Here is a 17,484-nt window from a genome sequence, read left to right on the forward strand (position 1 = left end):
ATTATTTTTGCAGAAACTTTTCCTGTAGTTAAATTTGTTGTAGCTGTAAGCTATAAGCTGCAGATATTTTAAAATAAAATATGTGAAATATGTGATGTATATATAAAATAATTGTTATTTTTATCACTTAAAATAATTTATATTAATATTTTTTAAAATTATCAAAGTTTACTATTATTTAAAATGTGATATGTAAATAATATTTATATTATTTAAAATATTTCAATAATTTAAAGCACCCAAAATTAGAGTAAAATATTTATAGATGTTTTTTTTTATTATGATTATCTTATTTATTTGATATTATAGATATTTTTTATTCTAAAGTTTCTACAGCTTATAAATGAAAGATGTAAGTTTTTTAACTAAAATACAAAAGAAAAATGTTTACTTTATTTTTTTTGCTGTAGCTTTAAAAATAAAGTTAAAACATGATTGGTAAAAATTAATAGAAATTTGATGTAGGCTTTAACTTTGAAAAGTTAAGCTAAAGCATGATTGGTAAAATTTAATGATTTTTAAAAAAAGTAAAGCTAAATTAAGTAGATAAAGCCCAACCAATCACCCTAATTAATTATTAAAAGATAATGAGTCACACATATCTTTGCGATAACACACTGATTGTAATATAATTAATTAAAGCTGGATCTTGTATAGTACTCCCTCCGTTTCACAATGTAAGTAGTTTAGACTAAAAGCAATAATATTAAAGAAGTTGGTACTTTAAAAAAATATATATTTAATTAATTAGTTCAACCAATTATAAAATAATTAATATTATTTGATTGTTTAAATTATATCCAATAAATGTAAAAATTATCTAGATATTTGAAAATTACTTACATTTTTGAAACAAAAGAATTTTTTTAAACTACTTACAATAAAAAAAGGAGGGAGTATTTCATACTTGATTTTGTACATCTCCAATAATTTCTGGATGAGTGAGAGATAACAGTTGACCTGTCACACAATCAAAGCTGTAGTATTATTATTTCCCCATTCGTTGACTTCGTCATAAGAGTAACCAACCGCCTCTTTACGCCGTTGAATTATCTTCCATAAATATCCACGTGGTTACTCCTTATTGGGTCCAACAAACCGTCGGTCACGAAAACCGTTTTAAAAACCCGAAAAAAAACTTAATTCGTATCTCACACACACGGGATAAACAAGGAACGCCGAAATAACGCGTTCATCTGGGTTTTTTTAAAATATATTTTCAATTTTTCTCTATATAATTAAATCACCCAGAAACGTAGTTTCGTTTGTGTTTCAAACTTCAAATCCCCAGATTATTTCTTTCCATAAATAAAAGATTCTTGTTGATAATCTCCTTTCTCAGAAGAATCTCATACCCTCCTTAACTTTTAATCTACGTTTCATTTCCACCATGGCGATCAAGAAGATGACTAGTTTGATTCCCAGCTGCTCGTCCCCTGAGGATCTAAAACGCGTTTTGCAAACGCTAGGCTCGGCCTGGGGAGACGTGGTCGAAGATCTCGAGAGTCTCGAGGTTGTTCCGTTGAAAGGAGCCATGACCAACGAGGTTTACCAGATCAACTGGCCTACCTTAAACGGCCAAGACGCTCTCCACCGCAAAGTTCTTGTTCGGATCTACGGAGACGGCGTTGACCTTTTCTTCAACAGAGACGACGAGATCAAGACCTTCGAGTGTATGTCTCATCACGGTTATGGTCCTAAGCTTCTTGGCCGCTTCTCCGATGGTCGTCTCGAAGAGTTCATCCACGCAAGAGTACGTTTTCTTAATCACACACAAAAAAATTAGGTTTAGAAACAGAGTTTTAGGGTTTTATATATTGTTTGCGTTACAAGAAATCTATAGATAGGGAGATTTGTGTATATGTATGATGAATCTATTGGTTTGGTCCGTTCACCAGACTCTTTCTGCAGGTGATCTACGTGTATCCGAAACATCTGATTTAATCGCTGCGAAGCTAAGAGAGTTTCACGAGCTTGATATGCCTGGTCCGAAGAACGTACTCCTCTGGGAAAGACTCAGGACTTGGCTTAAGGAAGCTAAGAAGCTGTGTTCACCGACAGAGATTGGTGAGTTTCGTTTGGAAGCTATGGGAGATGAAATCAACATGTTGGAGGAGAGGCTGACTCGGGACGATCAAGAGATTGGTTTCTGCCACAATGATCTTCAGTATGGTAACGTCATGATCGATGAGGAAACCAACGCTATTACCATCATAGTAAGCTTGTTTTTTTCATGAACATCAAGAAAGTGCTCTGTGTTAATCAGTTTTTTTTATTGTAGGACTATGAATATTCGAGTTTCAACCCTATTGCTTATGACATTACGAACCACTTCTGCGAAATGGCTGCTAATTATCATTCAGACACTCCTCATGTTCTGGATTACACTCTATATCCAGGTCCTTATCCGTAATTTTAAACTTATACGTAGTACGTTGCTTATGTTACTCAAGAGTCTGATTGCGTGTGTGTGTGGAATGATGAACAAACAGGAGAAGAAGAACGGAGAAGATTCATTAGCACATACCTTGGCTCTACAGGTTTTTTCCCATACCTTCTTGAATCATTTGCACACATCTAAAGGAAAAAAATTCATCTCTTAATCAAAAACATATCCCTTTTATTGTCTTAATCTCAGGTAATGCAACAAGCGAGGAAGAAGTGGAGAGACTAATGACTGATGTAGAGAGATACACTTTGGCAAATCATATCTTTTGGGGCTTATGGGGAATCATCTCGGTTAGTCTTTCTCTCTCTACTTTGAGATACTTTTAGCTATTATATGGAAACTTGGTAGTAATCTATTGTGGCGTTGTTGCAAAACAGGGGCATGTGAACAAGATTGAGTTTGATTACAAGGAATATGCAAGGCAGAGATTTGAACAGTACTGGCTTAGAAGACAATTGCTCCTAGATTGACCTTGAAGGATGAAGAAGATTCACATATTGAAGCAAACTTGAATTTCTAAAAGTTTCAACAATTAGATAAAAGTAAAGGAAAAGATTTAGGTGACTATTGTGCTGTTGTTACTTTCACCAATTTGTCTGTTTTCTTCCATTATATAGAGAGGTTTGTAAACTTTCAAAGCAATGGACATGGCTTATGTTACATAAACAATATGTATAGCAATAAATTTGGACAAAAAAGCACCAGTGGTCTAGTGGTAGAATAGTACCCTGCCACGGTACAGACCCGGGTTCGATTCCCGGCTGGTGCAAACTTTTTCTGGCCCAGTTATTTTCGTTAACACTGCAGTAGAAACAAAATGCAGTAGTTGTTGGCCGTCCTTGCTTAATCTTCCTCTTCTTAAATCATTTTTGAAAATTTTAATTGTTTATCTGAACTTTAGATTGCTATTTTGAAAATTTCAATTGTTTATCCAAAAAAATTTAAAAAAAAAGATTGATTATGGATTTGATCAAACTGCATAAATTATGAGAGGTGGATTGGTAGGCCTGGAACTTTTATCCGAGATCCGTATTCGATCTGTGATCCGATCCGGATCCGGATTCGGTCTCTCCGGATATCCGGATTTTTTAGTCCGGATATCCGGATCCGTAAATTTTATTAATAACTATTTCAAAAATAATAATATCTATATATAAAAACTAATTTTATTTAATATATTTTTATTTTTATAATAGTATATATAAATTTTGTAATATTATACATAGAAATAATTAAAAACATTCTATATATTTTTATTTTTAAATTATTGTTAATATTTTATATATATTAATATTATTTTTTATTTATTTTAAAGATCTAAATCCTGATCCGGATATCCGCCGGATATTTTAATTTTTAGAAGGATATCCGACACCCGGATATCCGCAAACCCCGGATCCGGATAAGGATAGTAAAATTATGGATCCGCCGGATAAGGATCCGGATCCGGATATCTTAAAATTGTCTGAATACCCGATCCGTCTCAGACCTATGGATTGGAGGGGACCTGTATTTATATAATTCTATGGTTATTTTTCTTCCAAATCGAGTTAGGATTATGAAAAAACTTTAGTTTCCTTTTCTTTTTACTTCTTCACTTTGCGGCAGTATATTTGAATATCTTGGGAAAACTAGATTTGGGAATATTATGATTTGTCTATTTATATTTGCAAAACATAAAACGTTAGAATTTAGATAATTTGATAGAAATATTAATCTAAATATAAATAGACAAATCATAAAATGCTGTATACATTTTACATTTTAAATATTTTATTTTCAGATACAAAAGTCTTATTCTAATATTGGATATGAAGAAGGTAAACAACTATAAAAGTATTTAATGGTTCTCAACAATAAGGAGTTCTTTTAGGTTTCACTTTAAACTTCAAATTAAACAAACTCAATTTTGGTGTTTGGTCAACATTTGACGTATCATTTTTCCAAAATCCAGTTTTCCCAAGATATTCAAATATACTGCCGCCAAAGTGAAGAAGTAAAAAAGAAAAAGGAAACAAAGTTTTTTCATAATCCTAATTCGTTTTGGAAGAAAAATAACCATAAAATTATATAAATACATGCCCCCTCCAATCCACCTCTCATAATTTATGCAGTTTGATCAAATCCATAATCAGTCAATCAGATATAGGGACCTGATATTTTTGAGTTGTATGTTGAGAGTGCGAGAGCAGGCGATGATCTCCACTGACGCATCCGAAGTGTCACCACAACACAAGAAAAGAAGTAAGAGGACGAATAAGGAGGAGGCTTCTCCATCATGGTCGTCATTGCCAGACGCTGTGGCTCGTGCTTCCGCATCGGCAAGCCTAGTAGACGGGAAGATATACGTGTTCGGAGGGTGCGGGGACGACTCTAATTCCTCCAACTGGGCAGAGGTGTGTGATCCGAAGACCCAAACCTGGCGTACCTTTGTTACACCGAAGATGTTCCACACTATCGACCAAAGTGTTGTAATACAAGGGACGAAGGTTTACGCGGTTGATGAGGAGGAACAAAGCTTCTACTTCTTGCCAAGTGAATGTACATCCTGGACAAGCGGAAAAAGAGATACCATGCCAGGATACAGAAGCGATTGGTGTGCCATTGGGGAATTGTTATTTTGTCGTGGAACTCGCGGGAGAATACTGTGGTGTGAGCCAGATGAGTTGGATTGGAAGGAAGTGAAGGGCTTGGCAGAGCTGCAAGAGTCTTTCTCTGGCTCGAGACACGTCTTGGAGTATAGTGACAAATATTATGAACTATGTAAACCAACCAAGACCGATATCAAATATGATATTAGCAAACTATGTTGCAACTCTGCTGGGAACATTGTCATCTTCTGGAACACGCAGCTTGAATATCCTGAGGGTTTGGAGCTTAGGTCTGCGGAGATGCACGAGGGAGGCGAGATTTGTGGGAAGATTGAGTGGTCTGGTGTTATATTGAGAGATGATCCTCTCTCATACTCATTTAGCCTTAAGGTCTTATATTCTGCTCCTGTCTATTCATGAAATTAAAATCTTATCACTCCTTTGGTTAAACTATTTATTTGTATATATTCACATCGCGGTAATTAACTTTTTCAGTATATTTGTGTGTGTTTAGGTGGCTTTTATGGTGAATTCACTAAAGAAGAGAAGATAGAACTATAGTGTAATGCATCAGTAACGACACTAAGAGTAATACATATCCGTTGAAAGAGAATGTCTCTTTCGCCAGTACTTCATATGCAAAGATCAAACAACAAGCAAGCACCAAATATAACTCCTTCTTTGTTTCTTATTCTTCTAAGCCACTACGGCGACAAGTTTCTCGTCTTCAATCTCTCTATCTGTCAATGTCAACGCTCGCTGAAGCTTCCTCACGGAAAACACCTCGACTTCAGCCATGTATATGGCTGTGACCGGACGATGATCTGAGAAGTTCTGTTCGGTCCGCCGGTAATGAACCAGCTTCATTCCATTGCCGTAAGATAATACTCTATCGCACCAAGCTGGTGTTCTCCGTGTCCCCTTTCCATCTCCACAAGTGTACCCATCGGAATGTGCTTGGTATTTATAGGTCGGTGGAAAATGTAGAGTTCCTTCTGACCATCCGTCAAATGCTCGACCTTTCTTGTACTCTTTTACCAGCTGCAATATAAATATTCATTCATAAGAAACAAAAAAAAATGAGTAAAGTTGAGCTGTGGAGCTTAAACATATTTGAGATCTAAATCCTAATATTAACAAGTTTATTATTTACCTGATCATATTCAAGTAAGTGTGACCATTCTTTCTTGGAGATCAGGTCTTTGGCTTTCTCATAAGATAGATTAAGCCTATAGTTAAGATCGCCTAACCAGATTATTCTTCTGCAAAGAGGTGATTACAAAGTTAAGTTCTAGAAATAAAAAGTAGCTTTCTTTAGGTATCGAATGGCAATGGATAGACCACACCGTAGTTAATAATAACAAAAGTCTATATATATGTTTTTGTTACTATTAGAACCGCAATCCAGTTATTATTCTGTATGTTATCATTAGAAAAAGATAGCAAGAAAAGAAAAGACTTACTCGTGATCATAGATAAGCTTGGGAAGTCCAAGAGCTGAGACAGAGTGGAAGATTGTTCTCTTATGTATCTCGTGAACATCAGCGTTCCTCTTGATCTGATCAACCTCTCGTTCTCCTGCCGTCAAATGTGTGCATATGAAACAGAAGAACGTCTGGTTTATGGACATACTCACAGACACTGCTCCCTGCGCACCACAAATCACTTTAAAAACCATTTTGAACATATTGTAACATAAGTCCAATCATTTTTTACATACCTTGTTACCAATATAACCCATGATGCCAACTCCAACGGTAGAGACTCTAACGTTCTGAATGTGTTTTCGCAAGCTTCGTTTAACCCAAATGGTCAAAAGAATCCCAACCATTTGTTTACTCACCAGCCTCACATAAGCTGGTCTCCGTTTCCTCTCCATCAACAACTTCAAGTCCATCTCAGCTAATGCCAACACCTCCGGGGGAATCCCGTTGGCGTGTCCGGCTACAGACTTAAACGAACTGTAAGCCTTGAAAGAGTTTGATGTTCTTAATGACTTCACTGTCTTTAACGACGGCTTTTTATCGAGAACGCAAGAAGGTCCTCCTAACATGTTCAAAGGTGGCTCAGGCCAGCTCAAACCGATCCTTTCTTTCCCACTTAGCTTCTGGTTAAGCGTCTTCAAACCGGGTTCAGAGGCATCATCATCCTCGTCGTTCCTTCTCTTCTCTAAGCTGTCTGAACGTAAACATACTTGTCTGTCTAGCTTCTTTGTAGAAGAGAACTGTGTATTAATCTCAACAACGGGCAAACCGGAACTCGGGTCAACGAAGGTGTTGACTTCTCCTATAACTCCACCGTCATGTTTTAGCACCCTGAGGCTTCCTTCTTCTTCCTCGTCGATAGGGTGGATCTCAACGCCAGCGTCACTATCAGTCTCGTAAGCGACTTCTCCCTCTATAACATCGTGTGTTTCCTCGAAAGGTTTGAATCTTCCCGGAGATGGTGGATCACTGTAGCTCTTAAACCCCGAGTTTTTTGGTCTGACTCTGTTCAATGATTCTCTGATCACTTCTTCCCATTTTGTAACCGGTCGGTTATCTTCTGCTCCAAGTATGTTTCCAGCATTCAAGGGAACAATCTCTTGTAAACTTCATACCAAACAAAAAAAAAAACATAATAAATCTCTGAAGAAGAACATACTTAATGAACAGAGTTAGTTTTGTCCATGTCGTTTTGAAGAAAAGTCAAATGTGTTTTACCCAAGAACGTAGATATCAGCAGGTTGATTAATTTCGATCCAGTCATCGATGTCAAGATCAGACGGCGGTGAGATTCCTCCTACGTTCCACGTACCAACACATACTCTGCTCACACACACAACTAGTTTTAGTTTATATAAAATTTCGACATGTTGTTCTAGGTCTCCTTTTCACCAACAAGAATGATAGGATCCGAATCTATATACTATATATAGTACTATTCCTACTAGAATAAAAAAAAATATACACTAAATAAAATAGAGTTACATCTCAAAAGAACACAGCAAGATCGTACCTTATTTCTTTGTTGTAAATATAGTGTGCTCTTAAAGTTTCAGAATTTCTTCTCCGTAACTTCATTGGGGCATCTGATATCACACAAAAAAAAAAAAAAAAAAAAATTAAAGACTCATTAACTTTTTTATTTATTTTGAGTTATTAAAGATTTTTTAAAATTCAGCAAAGGGACTAAACTAAAAACCTAGGAATCTCAAGAACTACCGGCATTACCATTGTTAATAAACTCTGCGGCAGCTGCGGCGGCGTCTACGGTGGCAGAAGCAGCGGCGATGGCATCCTCGGCGTTCTCACAAACCTTTGGTTGAACCGGTTCTTTTCTTTGCGTGCTTGATTCTTCACAATCTGTTACACCGGATTAGATAACCGGGAAACAAGAACCGATGATGATTCTGAAAAAAGAAACAAACCTTCATCGGAGCTGCTGGAGTCTTGGTTTCTCTCTCCAAAGTCGTCGTTTTCGGATTCCTCTTCAGTGTCGGCACCGTACTCAGGATCTTTAGCACTTATGTTCAACCACTTCCTCATCACCAGCTTTGCCCATAATCTCTGTGTATATCAAATCATCCAACACCTTCTTTGTTCAGAAACAAGAACTTGTTTTCAAAAATCAAAATAAGTATGATGGACACAAAGCTTACTTGAGATTTCTGACGACGGTAGCTTTTCTTTATCATACCGGCGGGTTCGGCAACTGAAGAAGAAGACATCATAATCGTAATTTCACAAAACAGATATTTTTTAATAGAAAAGGAAAGTGATGATACTTTTATATATATGGACTATTTATTTTTATTTGTTTTTTTATTTTTGCCAACTCCAAAACTACTTGAGAGGGTTTGGTCGGGAACGCGCGAGTCGGTTCTCCATATTTTATGTGAGAAACCCTTTTTTGTTTGAACATTTATGTAAAATTAAAATAAACAATAACTATTTCCCCCATACACATCATGTTACTTTTTAAACAATAAGAGCATGATTATCCGGGGTTTTTAGTGGGTTTCTTAGTGTGTGGGCCTCCACAAAACTTTTAAAGATCGGTTACAAAAACTACTAATTAAGAACCGATCTTAGTGAGTTTTTTACACTGTTCGCGGGTCCCACTGACACGTAGCGGCCCACGATTGGTTTGTTTTTTAATTTTTTTTTTAAAAAAAAAACTAGGGATAATCATGGCCTAAGGTAACTAGATTAAGATCTGCGCCTTGCGCGAGATAAACATTATATATATAAATTATTTTATGTATTATATGTTCTTATATGTTATGAAATAATAAATATATATTGAATAATTAAAAGTCAGTAATTATTACATATATAATTAAATTTGTGCGAACGTATAAATCAATTTTATTAATTCAAACAATTTTTAAAAAAATTTGATAGAATATGTAATTAAATTTAAATGATATTAACATACATAGTATATTTTTAATATTAATGTCTATTAAATGATGTTTTCTACTCATATGTTTTTCTTATCATGTGTATTTTTAATAGCAAAAACTTTAAATTACTGATAACAAAATTTTCATTGTGGGATTAATAATTTTAGTAATTTATAATTTTAAAAATATTATCAATGTTAGTTCAAAACTTTTATCAAAAAAAATTAGTCAAAGTAAATTTTGAAATTAAAATATTTATTTATTCAATATGGTTTATAGTTTAATTTAGAAAGATATATATACATATATATATTTTAAATCTTAATGATTAATTAAATTAGTCTTTTATTTATATGATTTTGTAATCATTTGTATTTTGTCATAACAAAAATTTTAAACCATGGATAGCAAAATTTGAATGTGAGACTTTTAACAGTTTTAGTAATTTATAGTCGTTTTTTAAAATTCAAAATATAACATATACAGAAAAATCTAAATTATTATAATATGGTTATTGTGATTTTTTAAAATTATTTTAATAGTTTAAAATTAAACAAATTTGATAGAAGATACATTATTTTTTATCAGATCTTTATTATTCAAAATCATTAATTGTCATATATACTTTAGTCACATTAGGCAATTCTGTAATCTTTATTTAAAGAAATAATAAATGACATTAATAATGAATTTATGGTTAGTTTAATAAAAATCTTATAATATAATTAGATGAACCAACATATTTCTCTAATAATTTTAAGAATCATCCTAGTGATGACACGTGGTTACAAAAAAAAATTGTAATGTTTCACAAATAATATATTGGGGATAGGAAAATTATAACCAAATCCCCCATACTTGCGTCATGGAAACAAAAGTTAATTATTTTACTATTTGTAGCATTAAAATATAATAACTCGAATTTGTTGTCCCTGGCTAAATTTATAAGATGAACTTTTCAAGAATTGGACCACGTTAAATCAGTTTGTTACACTGATCACTTTTGTGTGACAATGTATGTATATTTTATCAACCAATTAATAGTTAATTTACATTTGTATAGTGAGTTAAGAGCTATAAATATATGCACACTATGTAAGATAGTGGACTCGGTCTAACAACCCTCACGGGAGCTACTTTTAAATCTGAATCTTGACATAAACTTACGGTCTCCGCCATTTGGACTTTAACTTTTGGACCGCAACTCAACTGCTTCTATTCTTGTTAAAGTGGATTATGCATTATCTTTTCTTTATAACGTGGCAAGGATGCTAAGACCAAGATTAACAACCAAGCGCTCGGAGCTTGATGGTAAAGTAGGTACAGTTGTACTGTCCGCCACCCGGGTTCAAACCTTGGCCACAACAGATTTAACATTCTTTCCGTTGGGGCGCTGGACCCCTTTCGGGGGATAGTTGGGAATGTGGCTGCCCAGATACCACAGTTATAAAAAAAAAAAAAAAGACCAAGATTAACCTCAGTCTTTTAATTGGGATTCTTAATTTCGGTTAAAAGACAGTTCTTAACTTTTTTAGATTTTAACTAAGAAAGTTAAGAACCGTTTTTTAAATAAGGGATATAAGAATTATGTTTATTGCAGGGTTCATAGGACGAGGTTCTTAGCGTAATATAAGAACCGTTTCTTAACCTTAACTAAAAAAAACTAAGAACCGTCTCTTAAATAAGAGTTTTAAGAGACGGTTCTTAGTTTTTCTTAGTTAAAAGTTAAGAAACGGTTCTTATATTACGCTAAGAACCTTACCCTAAGAACTCCCCAATAAACATGCATTAAGAACCGTCTATTAGCCGAAAAGTGTAAAAAAACAAAAAAAACAAAAACAAAAAAGTGTCAAATTATGAGTTAAGAACCCCGGCCAACAGACCGGAGTTAATCATGCCCTAGGATATAAATATTTTACATGATAAGTTTAAAATTATGTATTTAATAGGTAAACTTTAAATTCAGAAAAGAAAATAAAACAAGAAGTGGGTATCAAAAGGGTGGTGGTAGCGTGCATCACTCGTTTGCATAATGCGTATGCCACTATACCAGCAAACTATTAACTTTCTATTTGTAAACATTTATTGTTTTTTTATTTTTCGTAAAACTATCTACAATAATTTATTTTATAATAATATTATAATAAAGTTAGTTGTTTTCTTTTAGTATTTTATTTTAAAGTGAAAAACAAAATGACGTACAAAAATAAACAAGAATAAAAAATAAAGTATTATTATAATATTTTTTATTTAAATTTTATTGTAGAGTAAAAATTAGAGATGCTCTAAGAACATCTCCAAAAATAAACTTTATTTTGAAGTTTCCAAAACTCTATATTTGAAGTTTAAAGGTGTTCTTCTACAAAAGCAAAACTTCAAACTTAACTTCAAAACTATTTATATTTTATAATATGGTCCTTATATTTGTCATAACTAATTTAAATTCATAGAATTTTTGTAAATAACTAGCACATATATAAACATATTACAACAATATTAATTAATAAAATATTATATTAAAATATAAAATTTTAAACAAAATAACTTAATTAATATTAAACTTCAAACAAAATACCATAGTATTCCATAAAGTGATTTTCGTAATGCATATATGATCTACTAGTGCATTTCGAAGTAAAAATAGCTCTCCTCATTTTTAATTGTAGATTAGAGATAAAAATTGTTGAAATCAGAAGATATTAATACTTGTAAATACATTAGATCATAACAAGAAAGTAAAAGAGAAACATAAAATATTGCTAAAAGACTAACTTTTATCGATTATATTAATACTATTCAATATGAACAAGAAAGAATTGTACGAAAAAAACATCAACAACAACAACAACAACAACTATCTTCAATTACACAAAAATAAATTGTAAAATATTTAAAATTTTTGAAGGTTCCGGATCAAACTTACCTGATTATTAGTGTTGTTGTAATATTTAAATTTGTGTGATAGTTATGTCTTTATGTAATTTTTTTAAAGTGTTTTTGTTAAGTTTCTTTAGTATATTTTTGTTATCTAAATCTAATTTTAAATATTTTAAATCTTTTTTTAAAATTTTATTTAATTTTATGTGCAAACTTAAATTTTGTAAAAAAAACTTAAAATATTTATGAGATATAATTTTTATAAGGATTAAAATAATAAGCAAAAAAATATTTATGAATTATAAATATGATGTGTAATTGTAGGGACCAAAATACAAATAAAAATTTAAAATTTTAAAGTTTTTTTTAGAGAGCAAAAAATTTTATATTTGAAGTTATAAAATGTTTTTTTTTGCAGTTGCTCTGACTAGGAACCCAGATCCCTCACCAAAAATCAAACTAGTGCCAAAATATCATATTCTTTCGTTGTTTAAATCATCCACAGTAGTGTTGAAAAAACAATTATAATAGCCAACAATTGTTATAACTATTGTGGAGCAGCTTGACCCAACATTAAAGTACTTGACATAAAAAAAAAATTTAAAATGTTATGAGAATGGAAAAGATAATCATTAACAAAAAGAATATATAACCTGTTAAATTGTTCCAACGTGTCATTATTAAAGATGAGTTTCAAAATTTCGAGGTTAGAAATTGAAAGCAAGACAGAATAAAAAAACGTTTTTAAAATCTACCCAAAAAGCAAAGTTTATTTTCCGAATACCAGAAAAAGGAAAAAAAGAAACGCAGAGTACATGGCGCCGCCAAATTAGTCGATAAGGTGAAAAAGCAATCTAAGGAGATCCGGTCCCGATGTCCGGTTAGAGTCCGGTTAAGGGATACGGTGTTTAGGTCGGTAAGGTGCGATGTGGGACCCAAGAAATACACGGACCACATAAGAAGCCTACGAAGAGTTGGACACTATCGGGCCCACCTACCTTCAACTAGAGATTGGTCTACGATGCAACGAGTGTGTTGCATGTTACCCAACCTATTTCTTTCATAGCTCTGGACTTTTTCACCTAAAATCCAAACTATTTAAATCAAAATGATCTTTTTGTGAGAAAGATCAAAATGATTTTTTCTCGTAATCAACTAATCAAAATAGCTCAAATCTACTTTAAGTAGTTTACAGTTTAACTAAAACAATCAACCAGCAACAATTTAATATTAAATTCTCATTAGATTTTATTTTTCAAACTGTGTACACTTATTTATTCAAGTCATGTGCTCTTATTTTTTTCTGTTAATTAACTCGAGAATAACTTGAATCTATTGAATGATCCATACTAATCTACAAAAAAAAAGTGCAGTATCATAGATTTTTTCAGTATTTAATTAAACTGTAAACAATAGATTCATATTCGCTGACCACATGAATACATTGGGATGTAATGATAAGTTTTAAAAGATTTACAGTTTGTTATTATTTGACCTATATTTTTAGATAATTTCCTTAGGTTCAGTCGGATATTGATTTTTTTCTTAAATGTTTATAAGCTTGAACTGAATTCAGTGGATGTCTAAAATTATATAAAAATGCCTAGGTCCAAAATAACAAAAAAACATACAAAATTCTTGATTAGAGTTTAAATCAGTGCTGAAATTTTTTAAAATTTACAAAAAATAAACATATTGACTTCATTAATTCAATGTTAAAATTTAAATACTATTCTCATGTAATGACTTTAATTTATATGGATCGACTAATGTAATAGTCAATGTGATTGCAGACCGTTGTAATGCGGAAAAACACTTTGATTTATAAAAAACTCGGAATAAGATCATTTTGGTATTATATATTTGTAAAATCTAACATAATTTCGGTATAAATTTCCTTATTGATTTCTCTTGAAATTATATCCGTAAAATCATGTTTTCTAATGATTTAGATGTGTGTTTTCAGACATTTTTTTTGATTTTTTTTATATTATGTTATTTTATCAACTTTCTGTTATTGTCTTTAATATAATATATATTTGAATAAAAGAAGTTTGAGATGGAAAAAAAAGGAGACACTCTTTTACTAAGTAAAATTTCAAGAAAGGACAGGAAGTCACCTTTTATCATCCAGTGGTATCCTGGGTCAGGATTCCTGACCACTGTCGCCTGAAGTAAAAAAGGAAAAAAATATTGTTAATAACTTAGTGCCTATCTAAAACTGCATGAGAGTCCTCTGCACATATATACCCTACCATCATAATGTGATAAGTTTAGATGATAATTATAGATTATATTTGCTGAACCAGGAGCTATTACAGACGTTTTAAGAACTTCACATGCCTAATTGTTGGAGAAATGAGGGTGCAAATCACATATGAAGCTCAATTTATTCACCAACGAATAGTTGGCATATGGATAAAATTCTTGGATCACCTAATATAGTTTATAGTATTTCTTTGTAAAGATATATGAACCTTCGATCCAGAACTTTTTAGTAATTCGAAAAAAACAATCAATAATTCAATTCATCGGTGATGTCTTCTTACCAAAATATGAAATTATTATTGATATATATATATATATCGCCAATGATATTCGAGACTGGTTTTGTTAGTTTTATTTATAATCCAAATAATTTATATTGAAACCACGGAAAGGGCATTAGAACTAAGTTTGGTTGTTACTGTTGGAAGTCAGCATAAATACGGCATAACATACCAACAAACATCAATTACTTATAATATCTACCAAGGACTTAGCCAAAAATATATATTGGAAAGGTACAGATAAAATGTTTTAACTCTATGCATCCACAAAACTCTGGACGAGGATGGGGTCAGTGACTAAAGAAACAACAAAGGAATTAAGAGAGCAATGGAGGTAAACAGATCATGAGAAAAACGAAAACATGTTTGGTCCCTTTTGGGATCACATCAATCTTGACCACAGTCCACAGTATAGGCAGTCGTCGACGCTAAATTATTGTAGCCAGAACTTTGGCTACACATGTTCACGCCATTCTAAAGATAAGATGGCATTTCATCTTGATTAATTAAATAAACCATAGTCTAACCAATTCATATCAACAATTTTTCTTTTGATAAGTTATAAGTCGTATCAGCTGATCTGGTCAGCAGTCACGAGAAGAACGTACTTGCTATTACAGAGTAGACTAGTTCGAAAACGTACAAATCTAAACTGACTAAATAGTGATAATTTACGCCGAATTCCAATAAATTATCACTAATCTACTATCACTTGATTTTTAGGTCAACAATTAAACCAACAAACCAAAACTTGAAACTCGAAACTTTTTATTTATTTTTTTCGAAACATAGATTAAAATAGTAGATTTAATTTCAAAAAATTACCAAGTAAAATTCAAAAGGAGAAAGTTTTTCTAGTTTAATAAACTGAATACCGCCAAAAAATTAAACGGAATTTTTTTACTTGTTTTAAACCACGACATTTTTGTATTTTTATCCTGATGGGAACGTATAAACCACTTTAAGCTCAGCTTTAGGTGAATTCGAACTCATTCACGTCGAGAATGGCATGAAAGATTAAAGACTCTAGTCCAATCAACTACTGTCTTCGTATATATATATATATATACATTTCAAACTTTTTTTGGTAAAAATATATTTCAAACTTGAAACTGAATATACACTTTTCAAGGTTTTAACCCCATATTTGGTTAAGAACAAATTATTTGAAATACTAATTTCGACATAAACATGTATTGTCAGGAACAATGTAATAGGCTTCAGATCTTGTTATATATTATAACGGACAAAGACAAGAAAAAACACCTTTGGGAATTAAATCACATAATAGCTAGATATGATATTCTAGTATTATAGATTGTGTAGATAACGAGCCGAGTACAAAAACAAGTGACCAAATATACCTTTGTGTGGGAATATATTGGTCCCGAGTAACACAGTAACTCACTGTTCTTCTGCTTACTTGTTTTGTTCCTTAGATTGTAGATAATGTTCACATAAAATATTCCATATCCATTTTTATGAAATACATACGAATGTTTTTTCGGTTACATAAAAGTAATGAAACAATAACAAGATTGGTAAATATAAAGCAATAACAAGATTGGTAATCTTTATTAGATATAGAGAAGAAAGTGTTAACAGACCCTTGCTTTTTTAAAGAATCTTTTTTGTTCAGATTGAACCCTTCAAACAGTGTTTGAAAATGAAATACACAAAAGAAAAGTCTGAAATGTAAAAGGAGATCAGAGCAAAGTACTTGTGACTGTTAGGAGGTGACGACTTGAAGAAGAAGAAGAAGAAGAAGAAGAAGAAGCTGAAAGAGCAAATGCAATTAATGCTTCTTTGGGACTTTTCTAAGTGTGAATGCGAGCTTTTTACTTTTGGGAACGTCGAAACAAACTCTTTCTTCAGCTGACCTTTTGCTTCTCCATTTATACGTGTGTTTATAACTTTATATTAAGCATATAATATCAATTTTTATTATTCATCCTACATTTCTTTCAGTCTATAGTTTCATGCCACGTGTACTCAAAACTTTTTTCATTTATATTACTAACTTAAAATTTAAATTCTCATGTTTCTTATGAATTTTTATCAATCAATTATAGTAAATTTTTGTTAAAATGGTAGTGGTTCGTTGGTTTACACTAAAATTTTTTTTGATGATCTATGTTAGGGAACAATTTTCTTTTATTGCGAAATTATTAGTTTCATATGCGACCATCCAGATGTGTGTCAATTTCGATCATGGCTGATTTGCATATTCGAATAGAAATTTTTTGCTGTGTGCTGCACCTCTTTGTAGATTAGTTCGATCATTTTGTAAGTCTGGGATATCCCATATTAATAAAAAAAGTAAATTATAAATTGTAAAAAACTGATTACATTTCTTAAATTTACTAATGCCAAATTATTAACTAAAAGGATGCATAGTCCAAACTTAAATATGTTTTTAATCTGCGTAAATACATTTAATTTTATTCAAAAAGGGAAAAAATTATGTGATTGAGAAAAAGCTCTTCTCTGTAAGTCCGAGGCCCTTATATGTGTGGCAACAAACCTTATTTTTATAGATGATTAATATTATTGCACAGTTATTTGTCTCTACTTATTTATGAGGGAACGTATTTTTGTATCTTTTGAGGAGAGACAATTTTTGAAAATATT

The 17,484-nt window shown here is 32.0% G+C and overlaps 3 protein-coding genes and 1 non-coding gene across 4 annotated transcripts; 3 read left to right on the forward strand and 1 right to left on the reverse strand.

Annotated features, from left to right (window-relative positions):
• The first annotated feature begins 1,147 nt into the window (after positions 1–1,147).
• Positions 1,148–3,115, forward strand: LOC106381084 (probable choline kinase 1). The gene is made up of 6 exons (XM_013820944.3): positions 1,148–1,753; positions 1,899–2,216; positions 2,282–2,399; positions 2,493–2,540; positions 2,639–2,739; positions 2,827–3,115. The coding sequence occupies exons 1-6, from the start codon at positions 1,391–1,393 to the stop codon at positions 2,917–2,919; spliced, it is 1,041 nt and encodes a 346-aa protein (XP_013676398.1). The 5' UTR covers positions 1,148–1,390; the 3' UTR covers positions 2,920–3,115.
• Positions 3,116–3,147: 32 nt separating this feature from the next.
• Positions 3,148–3,218, forward strand: TRNAG-GCC. Its single transcript has one exon. It is a non-coding gene; the product is annotated as a tRNA-Gly (tRNA).
• Positions 3,219–4,223: 1,005 nt separating this feature from the next.
• On the forward strand, positions 4,224–5,503 carry LOC106377965 (putative F-box/kelch-repeat protein At3g24610). The gene has a single exon (XM_013818177.3). It carries the CDS (start codon positions 4,558–4,560, stop codon positions 5,458–5,460), a length of 903 nt encoding a protein of 300 aa, XP_013673631.3. The 5' UTR covers positions 4,224–4,557; the 3' UTR covers positions 5,461–5,503.
• A 68-nt stretch (positions 5,504–5,571) lies between these two features.
• LOC106381083 (type IV inositol polyphosphate 5-phosphatase 3-like) lies at positions 5,572–8,918 on the reverse strand. Its single transcript, XM_048761356.1, has 9 exons — positions 8,681–8,918; positions 8,450–8,588; positions 8,253–8,384; positions 8,038–8,110; positions 7,743–7,847; positions 6,761–7,631; positions 6,504–6,688; positions 6,194–6,302; positions 5,572–6,081 (listed from the first exon to the last, which is right to left on the reverse strand). Exons 1-9 carry the CDS (start codon positions 8,750–8,752, stop codon positions 5,737–5,739), a joined length of 2,031 nt encoding a protein of 676 aa, XP_048617313.1. The 5' UTR covers positions 8,753–8,918; the 3' UTR covers positions 5,572–5,736.
• Between the last annotated feature and the right edge of the window lie 8,566 nt (positions 8,919–17,484).

This window comes from Brassica napus, chromosome C6 (assembly GCF_020379485.1).
Source record: "Brassica napus cultivar Da-Ae chromosome C6, Da-Ae, whole genome shotgun sequence".
Classification (NCBI taxonomy): Eukaryota; Viridiplantae; Streptophyta; class Magnoliopsida; order Brassicales; family Brassicaceae; genus Brassica; species Brassica napus.

Excerpts from the sequence above, each read along its gene's own strand:
- LOC106377965 (XM_013818177.3), top strand. The coding sequence starts at position 4,558 with ATGCAGTTTGATCAAATCCATAATCAGTCAATCAGATATAGGGACCTG.
- LOC106381083 (XM_048761356.1), bottom strand. The coding sequence starts at position 8,752 with ATGATGTCTTCTTCTTCAGTTGCCGAACCCGCCGGTATGATAAAGAAA. Across the intron at positions 6,689-6,760 it reads TGGGTTATATTGGTAACAAG|GGAGCAGTGTCTGTGAGTAT; the intron begins GTATGTAAAAAA and ends TGTGGTGCGCAG. Across the intron at positions 6,082-6,193 it reads ACTTACTTGAATATGATCAG|CTGGTAAAAGAGTACAAGAA; the intron begins GTAAATAATAAA and ends TTTATATTGCAG.
- LOC106381084 (XM_013820944.3), top strand. The coding sequence starts at position 1,391 with ATGGCGATCAAGAAGATGACTAGTTTGATTCCCAGCTGCTCGTCCCCT. Across the intron at positions 2,217-2,281 it reads CCAACGCTATTACCATCATA|GACTATGAATATTCGAGTTT; the intron begins GTAAGCTTGTTT and ends TTTTTATTGTAG. Across the intron at positions 2,740-2,826 it reads GCTTATGGGGAATCATCTCG|GGGCATGTGAACAAGATTGA; the intron begins GTTAGTCTTTCT and ends GTTGCAAAACAG.